We start from the raw sequence: 15,930 nt of genomic DNA, 5'->3' as shown, positions 1-15,930 counted from the left end.
TATGTTTTTTTTGATCCATGTGTAATTTTTTTAAAAACATTTTTTCTTATGTAGGCTCCATGCCCAGCATAGAGCCCAATGTGGGGCTTGAACTAATGACCCTGAGATCAAGACCTGAGCTGAAATCAAGAGTTGGATGCTTAACTGACTGAGCCATCCAGGCATCCAGGAGTAATTTTTTTAAAGTTTTTATTTAAATTCCAGTTAGTTAACATAAAGTGTAATACTAGTTTCAGGTGTACAATATAGTGATTCAACACTTCCAGACAACACCTGGTGCTCATCATGACAAATGCACTCCTTAATTCCCATCACCTATTTAACCCATCTCCCTACCCACCTCCCATCTGGTAACCATCAATTTGTTCTCTATAGTTAAGAGTCTGTTTCTTGGTTTGTCTCTCCCTCTCTTTTTTCCCCCTTGCTCATTTGTTTTGTTTCTTAAATTCTACATGAGTGAAATCATATGATATTTGTCTTTCTCTGACTGACTTATTTCACTTACTTAGCATAATACTCTCTAGTTCCATCCACATTGCTGCAAATGGCAAGATTTCACTCTTTTTTATGGCTAATATTCCATGGTATATGTATACCATATCTTCTTTATCCATTCATTAGTCGATGGACACCGGGTCTGTTTCCATAATTTGGCTATTGTTGATATTGCTACTATAAAAATGCATGTATCCCTTTGAATCAGTATTTTTTATTTCTTTGGGTAAATACCTAGTAGTGCAATTACTGGATCATAGCCATGAGCAATTTAAAAGCTTTTAAATTTCTGAATATATGGAGTTTTCTAAAAGTTTATCGTTACTGTTAATTTCTAACTGCATTGTGTTCAGAGAACACAATCTATGTGATATCAATATCACAACCTTTGATATTGGTTAGGATTTGCTCTGTAGTCCTGTATGTAATCTTTGTAAACATTTCTATGTACTTAAAAATATTGTGTATTTTCTAAATATTGGATGCAGGATTCTAGAATTGTTCATCAGATCAAAGATGTTAATTGGGTTGTTAAAATCTTCCATATCTTTATTAATTTTTTCCTGCTTGATCAACTTTTGAGAGAGATGAGTTAAAATCTCCAGTAGTAATTGTGAATTTGTCATTTTTCCTTGTATCAGCTTTTGCTTTATTATTTGGTGCTTTGTTACAGGTTTAGACTTGTTTATCTTTTTTGCAGGTTAGATCCTATAGTTAATCCAATTCCTAGCTCCTTCTAGTTCCTTGGCTCCAAATTTTTGAGAGTCCTTGAATGAGGCTATGGTCCTGAGGAATCTTAGGGTGATAAATGAGAGTGATTTCCCTACCTAAGTATAATGTACCATACTTTATTTGTAGTCATATGCATAACCATTTTTAATTATGTACTTGGCCTTAATTACCCTAATGTAAAGAAGCATCAGAAGAGGTCAGTTGAGCTTCCAGAAGGTTTGATGTGGCCTTGACCCAGCCAGATTTAAGCTATAGCAATCTAATTTAAAACTGTCTTTCACCTTTATATAAAATTGTAAGTTTTGACCTTCACAGGCCTGCTTTTTTTCACTCTTTCTCTCTCCATGCCAGTTAGTAGGATTCTAGAGCTTACTCTTGGGAATGCAGGTCCTCCTAATGAACAATTGTTCGTAAAAGAACCTCAGAAAGATCAGAATATTTTCCCTCTTTCCTTATAGCTACTTGCTTTGTATCACAAAGCTAACTTTGATAAAGGGATAAATCAAGAACATTTAAAAACTATTCTTTTTATCTCTTGTTAAAAATTTAGACGTATGAAAATGTCATTCTATTTTCTCTTAGAACTCTCTTTACAAATATTATTTGTAAAAACAAACAAATGACAAAACATGGACTTGAGACAACGTTGCTGCTATATCCTATGAGATAAACCTGTAGCCTCTGCAATGTCAGTCGGCCTTTCTAATCATTGCCTTGCTTAATAAATGGGTACCTACAAATACTTTTTAAATTAACATCTGTTTTGCCAAAAATTTTTACATTTATCTTTGTAAATTTTGTTGTTGTTAGTCAAAAAAGAAGGTTTGGGTTTACCGCTTCTCCCCTCAATTCATATAATCTCTTAACTCCCCTTGGATTCCTTATTCAAAGAGTTTGAGAGATTTTATTTTATTTAAAATAACACCCACTATAGGGGCGCCTGGCTAGCTCAGTTGGTGGACCATGCAACACTTGATCTCAGGGTTGTAAGTTCAAGCCCCTTGTTGGGTGTAGAGATTACCTAAAAATAAAATCTTTAAATAAAATAAAATACACCCACTGTAACTTTTTTCCATCCTCCTACTTTCAACCCTTTTTTGTCCTTATGCTTTAATTGTGACTTAATCCAATCTGATATTTAGTTTTTTAACAGGTAAGTATAATACATTCATATTTATTGTGTTTACTGACATATTTAAATTGTTTTTGACATCTTATTTTGTGCATTCTATTTACTTTGCTTCCTTTTTCTCCTTTCCTGCCTTCTTTTGAATTGATAGCTTTCTTGTCATGCTCTACTGGTTTGAAAATAATACATTCTATTTCTAATTTATTTTACTAGAAAAAAATTATTGGCATGTATATGTGTGTGTGTGTGTGTGTGTGTGTGTATCTATCTATCATCTATCTATATAATTTCTACTTTCATCCTCTAAATCAAATATAACCTGTCTTTTATATTTTCAATTCTTTAAGCTAGATTCTAGGTAATTTTTTCAGAGCTGTCTTCCAATTCATAATTCTCTTTAGTTTGTCTGATCTGTTATTTAACTCATTTATGGAATTTTAGATTTCAATAACAATATTTTTCTTTTCAAGAAGTTCTTTTGTTCTTTTTCAGCTCTTTCCAGTCTGTCTTGATATTTTCCTATTCTTTCTCATATTTTTTTCTTTCATATATTTAATGATTTAAACATACTTTATAATCTGTTAGTTCTAGTATTTGAACTGTGTTAAGAGTTCTGCAGTTGTTTTCTCACTCATTAATGGTAGCTTCATATTTTTCATAATTTGAATTACGAACTCATCTTCAGAGGACTTTATCTGTGGGAATATTGTAAGTCTGAGTTGAAATGTACCCTCCAGAAAAATTCTGTCTTTGTTTCTGCTGGGAAAGTGTACCAGCCTAGTATGATATTGAAATATAATGTTTTCGCTGATAATTCTAGTGCTATGGAGGTAGCATAAATTCAAGTCTCTAAACCCTTTTCAAGGCAGGCTGTGGGTTGCTAATTATTAAGAGAAATCTTTTTCTCCTATCTAGAGTCCAAACCCAAACAGACAAATCTCCATATCTTGTCTTTCATTCTATACTTTCTCCCTAGACAATATCTTCTGAACAAAAGCCTCATTTGTCTCTGTCAATGACACCAAGACTTTATATATCTTCATCACAGATTCTCTCCTTTGAATTCCAAACCCTTGTATCTATCTACCTATTTGAATATTTGAGGTACCACCTCAAACTCAACTAGTTTAAGATCAATAAAGTTTATGACTTCCCCCTCAAAACCAGTTCTCTTCTAGTGTTTTCTCTCTCAGTGAATGGCATGACTATCCAGATAGCTGTTCAAGCCAGGAATTCAGGAGCCAACCTTGACATCCCTTTTTTTCTCACCCCCCCAACACATCACCAACCCCTGTCACTTTTCCTCTTAAATATCTCTTAAATCTACCCATTCTCCCCATTTCCACTGCCTTCAGACTATTTCAGGCTACCATGATCTTTAGCCTGGACCACTGTAATTTCCTTACATTGAATGAATTTATCCAAATACAGATTGGATTTTTTCTCTTTTCTGTTTGAAACACTCATTTACTAGCTTCACATTCATAGCTCTTAAGTATTTAATATGGTCTCCGTGGCTCTGCGTGGCCAGCCACTGCTTACTCTCGGACCCATTCTCATTTCATTGTCTTCTTCTGTGTGCCAGCCATATTAGCCTTCACTGTATTACTTAAAACCACAATTCTCTATCTTCCCACACAGCTTTGGTACATGCTATTTCCTTTTTCTGGAATGCCAATCCCTCTATCCCCAACTTTACCTGGTCAATATGTAACTCATTCTTCATTTCTCTGTTCAAACATTATTTGTTCAGTTCTCATCCCTTTCTCTCAATGTCTTTATTTATAACCATATATTCATTGCTGTGGTTATATGCTTGATGTCCGTTTTCCCCACTTGGCTAGTGAGATCAGGGACCTTTGTCTAGTTTTGCTTATTACTATATCTTGAGTGCTGGCATAGACCAGAACATAGAAAGTGCTTAATATTTCTTGAGTGAATAATTATCATGAAAAATATGATTACAAATATACATCTATTCACTATAACACAAAGGTAAAGAAGTGGATAGAGTTGTGGATAAAGTAAGTGACAACTACATGGGGGATCCATTATACTATTCTCTCTACTCTTCCATGTTTAAAGTTTCCTTAAGAAAAGATTAGGCAACTTACAAAATCAGAACACGTTATTTGAAATAGTCTTTGGATAAACAGTGAACATAATCTTAAAAATAAAATATTGGCTATTGTTGAGAATGCTGCTATAAACATTAGGGTGCATGTATGTCTTTGAATTCATACTTTTGTATCCTTTGGGGTAAATACCTATTGGTGCAATTGCTGGATCATAGGGTAGTTCTATTTCTAGCTTTCTGAGGAATCTCCATACTGTTTTCCAAAGTGGCTGCACCAGTTTGCATTCCCACCAACAGTATAAGAGGGTTCCCCTTTCTCTGCATCCTTACCAACACCTGTTGTTTCCTGTTGTCAATTTCCAAATTATGGAAAGAGCCCAAATGTCCATTGGCTCATGAATGGATAAAGAATATATGGTATATATATACATATATGTGTACACACACACACACACACACACACACACACACACACACACACACACACACACACACACACTGGAATATTACTCAGCCATAAAAAATAATGAAATCTTTCCATTTGCAATTACATGGATGGAGCTAGAGAGTATTATGCTAAGTGAAATAAGTCAGAGAAAGACAAAAACCATATGATTTCACTCATATGTGGAATTTAAGAAACAAAACAAATGAATGTGGGGGGGGTGGAAAGAAAGGTAAACCAAGAAACAGACTCTTAAGTATAGAGAACAAACTGAGGATTACTGGAGGGGAGGTGGTGAGGGAATGACTTAAACAGGTGATGGGTATTAAGGAGGGCACTTGTGATGAGCACCGGGTGTTGCATGTAAGTGATGAATCACTAAATTCTACACCTGAAACTAATATTGCACTGCATGTTAATTAGCTGGAATTTAAATAAAACTTGGAAAAAACTAAAATATTGGCTCTTCAGGGAATGAATATTTTATTTAACTAAAAAGAAATTATACTGACCTGAAAATATTTCGGTAATGGTTAATTGGGCCACTTAATGCTCCAGGCTGGGAGAAGACATAAATATAAGCTTCAAGATCTTCTGTTGTTAATCGACATCCTTTTCTTCCAATGCCAGTGCTGTGACTGGTAAACAGATGTTTCAAAGCCTAATTTAAGTGAAAAGACAATAATTAAAACTTTTTAGTTACCTAACCATAAACTAAACCTTTGGCTTCTGAAAGGGAATAATGGTCAGTGTCAGTAACAACTCCCCCTTTCTGCTCTAGCCAGGTAGAAGACCTCATTGTTTACAAACACATTAGACACATTTTTGCTTTCCTGGATTGATGTTTGATATTCTTCCCTTCAAATCCCCCATGTACACTTCACCCTTAGGAAAAGCCACCTGTCTTTTTTGGGTGCCTATTCACATTCTACAAGCCTAAGCTCAGATACTATCACCACCCTAGTCTTCCCTCATATTCTAACTAACAGTAGTTGATCTGTTTACTAACAACCAATCTACTCTCCTCCCCCCACAATTGTTTGAATTTTTTTGACCACAAACCAGAGTAACAAACACATTTTTTAGCATGATCCAGTTCATACTCCTACACATACGTTTCTGAAACAAATGTTTAAAGAAATATCCCTTACTCTTATTATAGTAAGTAGTGATATTTTCAATTCACTTCTGTTCTACTTTATTTTTTAAAATTCAAATTGCAAGCCACGAAACTGGTCTCATGACTCACTAAGGGGCCCCCTCCCACAATTTGAAAAACACTGCTCTATACCAGCATTTCTCAAAGTGTAGATCTAAATCACCTGCATTAGAATGATTGGGATTCTTGTTTAAAAGGCAAATCCCTCGGGGCACCTGGGTGGTTCAGTTGGTAAAGTGTCAGTCTCTTGATTTCAGCTCAGGTCATGATCTCAGGGTCCTGGGATGAGCCCCATGTCTGGCTCCATGCTCAGTGGGGAGTCTGCTTAAGGATTATTCTCCCTCTCCCTCTGCTCCTCCCCCTGCTCACCCTCTCTCTCTCTCTCTCCAAAATAAATAAATTGATCTTTAAAATATGAAATAAAATGCAGATCCCTCAACCCCAAAACACACCTACAAAACTATGAAATGATTTATACAGGAGGTGATTAATTGAAACATTATTTGTAATAGCAAAAGACTGGAAACAAAAAATGTCCATCATTTGGGGGTTGGTTGAATAAACTATGGTATAGACACATGATGGTGTATTATGTTTTCTGAATACTCCAAGAGAAGATGGAAATGAGGGGCGCCTGGGTGGCTCAGTCATTAACCACCTGCCTTTGGCTCAGGTCCTGATCCCAGGGTCCTGGGATCAAGCCCAGCATCTGGGCTCCCTGCTCTGTGGGAAGCCTGCTTCTCCCTCTCCCACTCCCCCTGCTTGTGTTCCCTCTCTCACTGTGTCTCTCTCTGTCAGATAAATAAATAAAATCTTTAAAAAAAAAAAAAAGAAGATGGAGATGATTACATGCTATGGAGTAGCTGATCCCCAGGACATATTTTTAAGTGGGGGGAAAAAAAGGGTGGAAAATAGTGTTTATAGTATGTTATCTTTTGTGTAAGGAGGAGTAGACAAATACATTCACATATGCTTATATTTTTAAAAAAGAAACAATAAAAAAAATGAAACAAAAACTAACCAAAATGGTTTCCCTATGCAGAGGGAGGAAATAGGATAGAGACAGAAAAACAGGAAACAGAGACCGAAGTGAGACCTCTCTGTACCTTGTATTAGCATTTTGACTAGAACCACATAAATGTTTTTTATAAAATATAAAAGTTAAACAAAACTTTGTAGTCTTAATTTTGCTTTGGAAATATGAATAAGAACGCATGATTTTTTTTTCACTCTAAAAATATGTAAGTACAATATCTATCCAATGGAAAGGTCTAGAAGCAATAAAAACCCAGTAACAATGATCACCTTGACACCCAGACTGTGGTTTCTAAGTACAGTTTCCTACTAATAGGAGCCCGAGTTCCTTCAATAAATGACTGATTCCGGATCTGCAGCAGGAAATAAAAAATGAACCTAGGACATTAAGGAAGCAAGCTATTACTGACCGAAGATTTATGTCAAAAGGACACAGGAGCCAACCTGAAGGAGTTTCCACTTGCCTAATATGAGACAATCTGAGCATAAAAAAGAATGACTGTAATTGATTGATACATGTCAAATATATTTTTAAAACTCATGAGCTCATAATAATATGGAAAAAAAGAAAACTTCATTGGTTGTCATTGGAGATTTCTAGGTCACCAAGTCATTACCTTGGAAGTTGTTTATAAAGGTAAAGAATGAAGCATTTATCCTGCCATTCTTGTGTGAACTGTATTTCAGAATAACCAAGCAGTAGAAATGGACAATTCTAGTTAATAAAAGGAAGAATTCCAGTTAATAAAAGCAGAAAAAAATGATAGAATTAGAAAATCACCATTTTGCGAATCCTAATGAAATAATGGACCTATGCAGTGATGATCAAGGTATGCTAAAATTATCTGGTGAAAGGTTGTTAGGAAATTTAGATAGGCTGACTATCTAAATTTAAGTGAGCCCACTGGGCAGTGTTAGTGTTAGTGTTAGTAAAACTGCGAGAACTAGACCCTAGGTGCTTCCCTGATGTGATGCATTAGGAAATACACAGCACCACCTGCCAGTATTCTTGTCAAATTAAAAATCAACCTAACCAAGCCTCTAGATTAGTAGCAACCATGAAGTAGGAGAAACAAGGGTTAGCAGAACAAGTTAAATAACACCATGATGAAGTAGTTAGCCAAATCCAAAATGTGGATCATTCCTCAGAACAAATAAACAAATATGAAATTTCTTCAATAAAAAAATGGTGTTAAAAAAAAAGAAGGAACTGTTATAGCCTGAAAAAACCATAACAATCAAATACAATGTATGGACCTTGTTTGGTTCCTGATTCAAACAAATAAAGTGTTAAGGAAATCTGAATGGAAATCCAATGGAATGGAAATTTGAATATTAAATGATAGTAGGGAGTAAGTATTCATTTTGTTAGGTTTGATAATGGTATTGGAGTTATTTGTTAAAAAAATGTCCTTATCTGTCAGAGATATATACAGAAGTATTTCCAAGTAAAATAATATTGTCTTTTCTAAAGCCTCCCTAAATATCTAACACCACACCAGATATACAAGAAGCATTCGATAAACTTTCAAGAAATAGATACAACACATGACTCCTGGTTGTCCGTGTATATGGTACACCAATTCCCACACACTTACTTTGTTTCAGGGTTTTGTTTACACCCAAAGGCCTCCACTTCTGTTATGTCAAACTCTCTCACCTGGCATTCATATTCCCTTGTCTCCCCATGGAATGTTCTCTGAAAAGAGGTACGCCTATAGGGGCACAGGCTCTCACAAAAAAATTGAACAATAACCAGGCACTCAAATATACAGAGACTGTAAAAATAAGTTAGCCTATAGATGAGGTCTTAGAAATTATTAAATTTTAGCATTTGCCTATTTTTCTTTCTGAAGGATGCACTTTAATGTTTTTCATTAATACATTATTTGCTTGATTTAACCTTTTTTTTCTTACATAGGAGGAAATGCCTAGCAGTGGGCATCATATCACAATAATCAATAAATGATTATTTTAGACAAACCAGATAACATAAGCAGGACCAGTTCTTTCTTTTTTTTCTTTTCTTTCTTTCTTTCCTCCTTTTTTTAGTGCATCTGTCTATCTTTTATTTTTTTTAAGATTTTATTTATTTGATAGAGAGAGACACAGCAAGAGAGGGAACACAAGCAGGGGGAGTGGGAGAGGGAGAAGCAGGCTTCCCGCGGAGCAGGGAGCCCGATGCAGGGCTCGATCCCAGGACTCTGGGATCATGACCCGAGCCAAAGGCAGATGCTTAACAACTGAGCCACCCAGGTGCCCCTATCTTTTATTTTTAACTTCCTAATTTTGTCATCTTCTTGGGCTCCAGTTTTTCAATTTTAATCTTGGGATATAATTGACATATAACATTATATTAGTTTCAGGTATACAACATAATAATACAATATTTGTATATATTGTAAAATGATCACCACAATAAATCTAGTTAACATCCATCACCATATTTGACTTACCTTGAAATCATTTATTGAGAACATAAATTCTGGGAACCATGGTATTTGGAAGAAGTAATAATGGCTGGATTTGAACAGCTGGGCAGGGTGTCGTAAAATATATTCTGAAATTAAAATGCCACGTTAGACCTTATCCAAGGGGTATAAATTACTTACTATTGAAAGAACTTCATTCTAAGGCAATTTCACCCTTGAGATGAAAAAAGAATCCACAAGTAAGTCTTCTGCATATTTCTCTTTGAAACAATTTCTATGTTCTTGTATTTGATTATGGATGTTTCAAGTATTTAGAAAATTTATAGCACTTTAAATAAAAAAGTTTCATTTTATGAAGTCTTGACTCAGAAAGGAACAGGAAACACAAACAACACTGCCTTTTCTCCAAGGTTATTTTCAGTGACCTCACACTTTTCCTAGGGATTTATGGGGAGGTAATTTTTTGTTGTTTAAAAGACTTTCTTTGCAGGCAGATTTGAATACCTTATTCATTTGACCTCAACAGAAACTAAAGTGTTTCCTATAAGTTCATTCATGTATCTAGAAAATTCATTCATTCAAGGAATATTTGAATATCTACTGTATGTAAGGGGAGTTAGCAGTCAACAAGACAGAAGAGGTTCCCGTTAATAAGGAACTTATACAATAAGTAATCGATACTTTAAAAGATCATTTTAGATAGCAACAATACCATAAAGAAAATTAAAACAGGGTAATCTGATTGAGAGTGATGATTGGGTGATGTGGAGGGACTATTATTTAGCAGAGGTGATCAAAATAGGCTTCTCTGGGGATGTGACATGTGGACTGATTCCTGAATGGTAAGAGGGAGTCGGCTATGCAAAGATCTAGGAAGAAAAGCCAGGAACAGAAAGTAGGTCCTGGGCTTGGCACATTTAAGAAGCAGAAAGAACATCAATGTGACCGGTGTATAGTGAATGAGGTGTGAGAGGTGGCATGAGATGAGTCAGAGAGCAAAGCAGAAGCCCAGTCAGGGAGGGCCAGAGGAGATGGATTTTTAAGGGCTTTGGAAAGACACTGAAGCTTTAAACTAGAGAGTAGTATAATCACACATATTAAGTGTGCATACTTGTTTCTTGTGCACTCTATTTTTATTTTCTTTGCTATAGAAGTCACTTTTTTCTTATTTCTAATTTTGTAACTAACATGGTTAGTGTTAACATGGTTGGAATTTTTGGAACTATAATTCTCAGGTAAGTTATGCTATACTTTTTGTAAAGTCGTCATTGAACAAAATTTATTCAGCCCTACATTAAGAGATATTAATATAATTAAGGGTTAAATATAGGCATATTACTTGAAGACCTTATATTAACCTGACTAGGGTTGAACCTAGGCTGGATAAAACAATTCTAGAAATATTTCAAGAATCTTCTTGCTGAAATGACCAATTACAATTTTTTCCTTTTAGCAACATCACAAAAATAACATTTACTCAAGGGTCCCAATCAATGGAACAAGCACGTAGCACAACTTTTCCTACTTAATGCAACTGAGAAAAATATAGTGAATTTCAGTTTGATATTTGAATCCTAAGCATCCATGCTATCGCCTCAATAGAAATAGGACAATTGTATATATATCTAAAATTCAACTCTTGGGGCACCTGGGTGGCTCAGTTGGTTAAGCATCTGCCTTTGGCACAGGTCATGAGGCCAAGGCGCTGGGATCGAGTCCGCATCACATTGGGCTCCCTGCTCAGCGGGGATCCTGTTTCTCCTCCCTCTGCCACTCTCCCTGCTTATGCTCTCTTGCTCTCTCTCAAATAAATAAATAAATAAATAAATAAATAAATAAATAAATAAATAAAATCTTTTAAAAAATAAAAAATAAAATAAAATTCAACTCTTACACTTACACTGTACAATATTTATGTAGTCACGTTCCCTTTCTCCCTTATGTAGACATTCCCAACAGAATTTTTTGTTCCCTAGAGGGCTGCTGTGAGTCATAGCAGTACCTGAAACTCAGAAAACTTGACAAGGGTAGTTAAAGAGGACAAGATGATAGTTTTTGCCAAAACGGAATAAAAATGTGCCTAGTCATGGTTCACTGGTCTTTAAACACTGAGGATTTTAAGAGTTCCCTTTATTATAGCAGGGGTTCTCAAAGTATAGCCCACATGGACCCTGGGGATCCCTAAGACCTTTTTAAACAATCCAGACAGTCAAAACCATCTCATTACAATACTAAGACATTATTTTCTCATTTGTGGACCTTTGTGCTCATGGTATGAAAGCAAGGGTAGATAAAGCCATTGCTGCCTGAGCACAAATCAAGGTAGTGACGCTAAACAATACTAGCAGTCATTGTATGCTTCGCCACCACACACTTGCAGCAAACAAATACATAAATACATAAAATTAAGTGCCAGTTTCACTTAGGAATGCCCTAGATAAAACAGCAAAAATTATTAATTTTATTAAATTTCAACCTTTGTGTACATGTCCTTTGAACATTGAGATGACACAGAAAGTACACACAAAGCAATTCTGTTGAACACCCAAGTACAATGGTTGTCTGAAGGAACAGCACTTCTGCAATTCTTTGAGTTGATTAGTTGAATTAGCTGCATTTCTTATGGAATACCATTTTTTACTTGAAAGGATGACTAATAAATTATCACCAGTCAGACTTGAGTATTTGACAGATAGTCTCTTGAAAATGAACAAAGTGAGCCTGTCACTTGGGGGAAAACAATCAACAGCATTTGTTGCCAACAACAAAATTCAAGCTTTCAAATGAAAATTAGAAATTTAGAGATGGGTATTTGCTACTGTGAGCATGACAGCTTTGCAATACTCAACAACTTTTTGATGACATTGGGGCAATATTAGTTAATGTGATTCTTTGATATAATATAATAAAATGTGTCAAAGTATGGAAGATCTGAATAACTCAATGGACCAATATCTTCCAATGCATGATGATGCAAAATCATGCATGGGTAAAAAATCCATTCAAAGTGCTAGAGAGACTAATGGATTTTAATGTAACAGAGTACAAAAAGTTCATTAATATGACATCAGATTCTACATTGTTACTAACCTTTAAGAAACCACCAATTTTTTTAGTTTGGTGTAGTATTAAAGAAGAAAATCCACAGTTATCTGAAAAGGCTATTAAAATACTCTTCCCTTTTCCAATTACAAGTCTGTGTGAGGCCAGATTTCTTCATACACTTCAATTCAAACAACATATTGTAACAGATTGAATGCAGAAGCAGATCTGAGAATCCAGCTGTCTTCTATTAAGCCAAAAATTAAAGAGGTTTGCAAAAATGTAAAACAATGACATTCTTCTCACTAAAATTGTTTGGGAAGATGTAACTAGTTTTCATTAAGATGTTAATCATGTTAACAGGAACTAGATTTATTTTTTTTAATGAATTAATATATAATTTTAAATTTTTCTCATTTTAAATTTCTAATACAGTAAATATTTTTATATATGTCCTATATTATCAAAAGCTCAATGGGTCTTTAATATTTTTTAAGAGTATAAAAGAGTCCTGAAACTCAAAATTTGAGAACTATGGCTTTAAAGAATGCTGTCATTCCTGATAGCCGAAGCAGTCAGGCAAGAGGAGAATTTATTTCTAGGTTGTCAAGATTCATTACTGTCAAAGTAATGTTACTGCATCTTTTTCCCTTTATCCCTTTCCAAGTTAGCAGTAAAATATTCTCTAAAAAAAATAAAATTATGCAAGCAAATATGAAGCTATGATTTCTCAGACTCTTGTGGAATAAAGTCAACGTATCTGACATTGTTATATGCTAATATCATATTTTAGTCATTTAATTAAAAAAATACTATGCTATTCAAATTTTGCTGTTTTTAATCCAAAGCGTCAGTGACAATAGTGAATTGTTATTTTAGCAAAGATGTTTTAATTAAAATTCAAACTCACCTGTAAATACAGTTGGGTGAGGGAAGTTAATAACGATAAGCTTCATCACCATTTCGGGATAACAGATGGCAATTAGCCAAGCAATCATTCCCCCCCAGTCATGGCCAATAAGAACACATTTGCTATATCCTGTAATGGAGAAAAAAAATGTTGATGTCATTGAAGGTGGATGCATCATTACCTTACATAAAATGGGTATACTTCTGAAACTAATCTTCCCATAATCTGACTCTAATTATGCACTTAGGCAGATACTGAGTTTGGTGTTTCCAAAACCTGTATGTCTGAATCACCTAAGTAGCTTTTTAGAAAATTTAGATGTCCAACCTCCATTCTAGACCTACAGATTCAGAATCTCTCCCAGGAACCTGAATTTTTTTAAAAACCTGAAATAGCTCAGCTCTAGTCGCACAAACCTGAGTTTGGAAAACCGTGGTAAAGATTACACATAATTAGGTCATAAGCAAGATTATATTATCGATTTGCCTAGAAAATTGCATGAAGACAAATTTAGGCCAAGGCTGACTGAATTACCACCGAAGAGAAATGAAATATGGCTACCGGAAATCAATGTCTTTGAGTCTATTTTATTGTAATCAGACTAAATGACAACACTGCATTGATACCCCCAGACCTCATCCATTTTTTTTTCTCCTCTTGGAATATTGGCCAGATCCATGCTCTCTTTAGATTATTGTAGAAAAGGCCTTTAATTTGATTTCATGGTTTTTTTTACAATATTAGCTCCATTAACATACCATGGTAGCAGCTGGGTTTTAGTCAAAAAAGATGTAGTGGATTCAATTATTGTTAAAAAGTATTTACTCCTCCCCCCTCCCCACTGCCATAAAAGGAGTATACATTGCTACCCCTTTGATATTAGACTTAGTCCTGTGATTTGCTTTGGTCATATGGTGGGAGTCTGACTTGACTTTGGACTCAGCCATCTGACTTGCTTTGACCAATGTGCTGCAAGCAGAAACTTGAAATATGTTTCTGCATCTGGGCTCACCCTCTTGCCATTTCTGCCATTGCCAGGAGAAGAGGAAAAGCTACCGCTAGGTAGCTACTCCCCTTTAGCTTGGGTTCCAGCCTAACTCAGAGGGAGAAGCCAGTCCCAGCAGGACCTGTAACCTGAGGTAAAGACCCAGTGGTCCAGCCTACACTTGACCTGCACACCCATGAGCATTGAATAAATGCCTATGGCTATATGCCACTGAGTTTGGCATGTTTGTTACACAATAATATTGTGGCACTAGCTGATCAATATAAGAAAGATAGTGCGGGGTGCCTGGGTGGCCTAGTTGGTTAAGCATCTGCCTTTGGCTCAGGTCATGATCTCAGGGTTCTGGATGGAGTCCCACATCGGGCTCCCTGCTCAGTGGGGAGCCTGTTTCTCCCTCTGTTCCTCCTCTTGCTTGTGCTCTCTCTCTCTCAAATAAATAAATAAAAATCTTTAAAAAAAAAAGAAGATAGTGTAAGTGCTTCTGCATCTAAATGATTATTTAGATGTGGATTCTGAAGAAATAAATTTTCTGAGTACAAGAATCAAATTTCCAATAATTCTGAAAATAATAAATTGCATACATTAGAAATACTTTTAAAAACACATTTTCGAAATCAGAGGGGGAGACGAACCATGAGAGACGATGGACTCTGAGAAACAAACTGAGGGTTCTAGAGCGGAGGGGGCTGGGGGGTGGGTTAGCCTGGTGATGGGTATTAAAGAGGGCACGTTCTGCATGGAGCACTGGGTGTTACACGAAAACAATGAATCGTGTATCACTACATCAAAAACTAATGATGTAATGTATGGTGATTAACATAACATAATAAAATAAAAACAACAACAACAACAAATGTTCAAACTCATTCTTGGCTGGTGGACTGAATCGTCATTCCAGATGTATTATTTTCAATTTCCTCTATAAATATTTTCGGCTGTACACCCAAAACCATGGGGACAGGATCCAGACAACAGCTCAGGTAAATGGAAAATGCCTTCTCCCAAGAAATGAGGTTACCAATTCACAATTTTTGGAATGTTAGTCCCTTAAAAAGGACTACACTATTTTTTTTAAACTGACCTACCTAAAGAGTCTAAAATATCCTTTATATCTGTAATTAGACAGTCCAATTTATAATTCTCTCGATGAATGGGAGCATCTGTTTCTCCATAGCCTCTCAGATCAAGTGCTACAACTCGATATTCACTTTTAAATTCCCTTAGTTGGTGACGCCAAGAATACCTGCAGGAAATAAGAAACATTAAAAATACCACAGTAGTGAATCCAGAGAGTAACATTACATCTTTTCTAAGTGGACAATTATAAGAAACTGTCTATTTTGAGAAAGGTTATATAGCCATCTGTGAGCCAGAGGAAGGGATGTGTTTCGGAAGGGAACACTGTAGTTCTTTACAAAAATTTATTGTTATTTTTTTTTTACCAGCTCCAGTGGGGTGTAACAGAGGG

At 35.5% G+C, this 15,930-nt stretch overlaps 1 protein-coding gene across 1 annotated transcript in view; it reads right to left on the bottom strand.

The window, feature by feature from the left end:
- The window catches only part of EPHX4 (epoxide hydrolase 4), a 41,489-nt gene that overhangs the window by 13,221 nt on the left and 12,338 nt on the right, over positions 1–15,930 (bottom strand). The window contains exons 3-6 of the mRNA XM_027623994.1: positions 15,548–15,705; positions 13,457–13,585; positions 9,529–9,632; positions 5,391–5,539 (exon numbers count right to left, since the gene is read on the bottom strand). Of these exons, the coding sequence (XP_027479795.1) occupies positions 5,391–5,539; positions 9,529–9,632; positions 13,457–13,585; positions 15,548–15,705 (540 nt within the window). The remainder of the gene's footprint in view (positions 1–5,390; positions 5,540–9,528; positions 9,633–13,456; positions 13,586–15,547; positions 15,706–15,930) is intronic.

This window comes from Zalophus californianus, chromosome 4, assembly GCF_009762305.2.
Source record: "Zalophus californianus isolate mZalCal1 chromosome 4, mZalCal1.pri.v2, whole genome shotgun sequence".
NCBI classification, from domain to species: domain Eukaryota; kingdom Metazoa; phylum Chordata; class Mammalia; order Carnivora; family Otariidae; genus Zalophus; species Zalophus californianus.
Note: the sequence above shows the minus strand (reverse complement) of the source record. Positions and strands in the feature narration are given on the sequence as shown.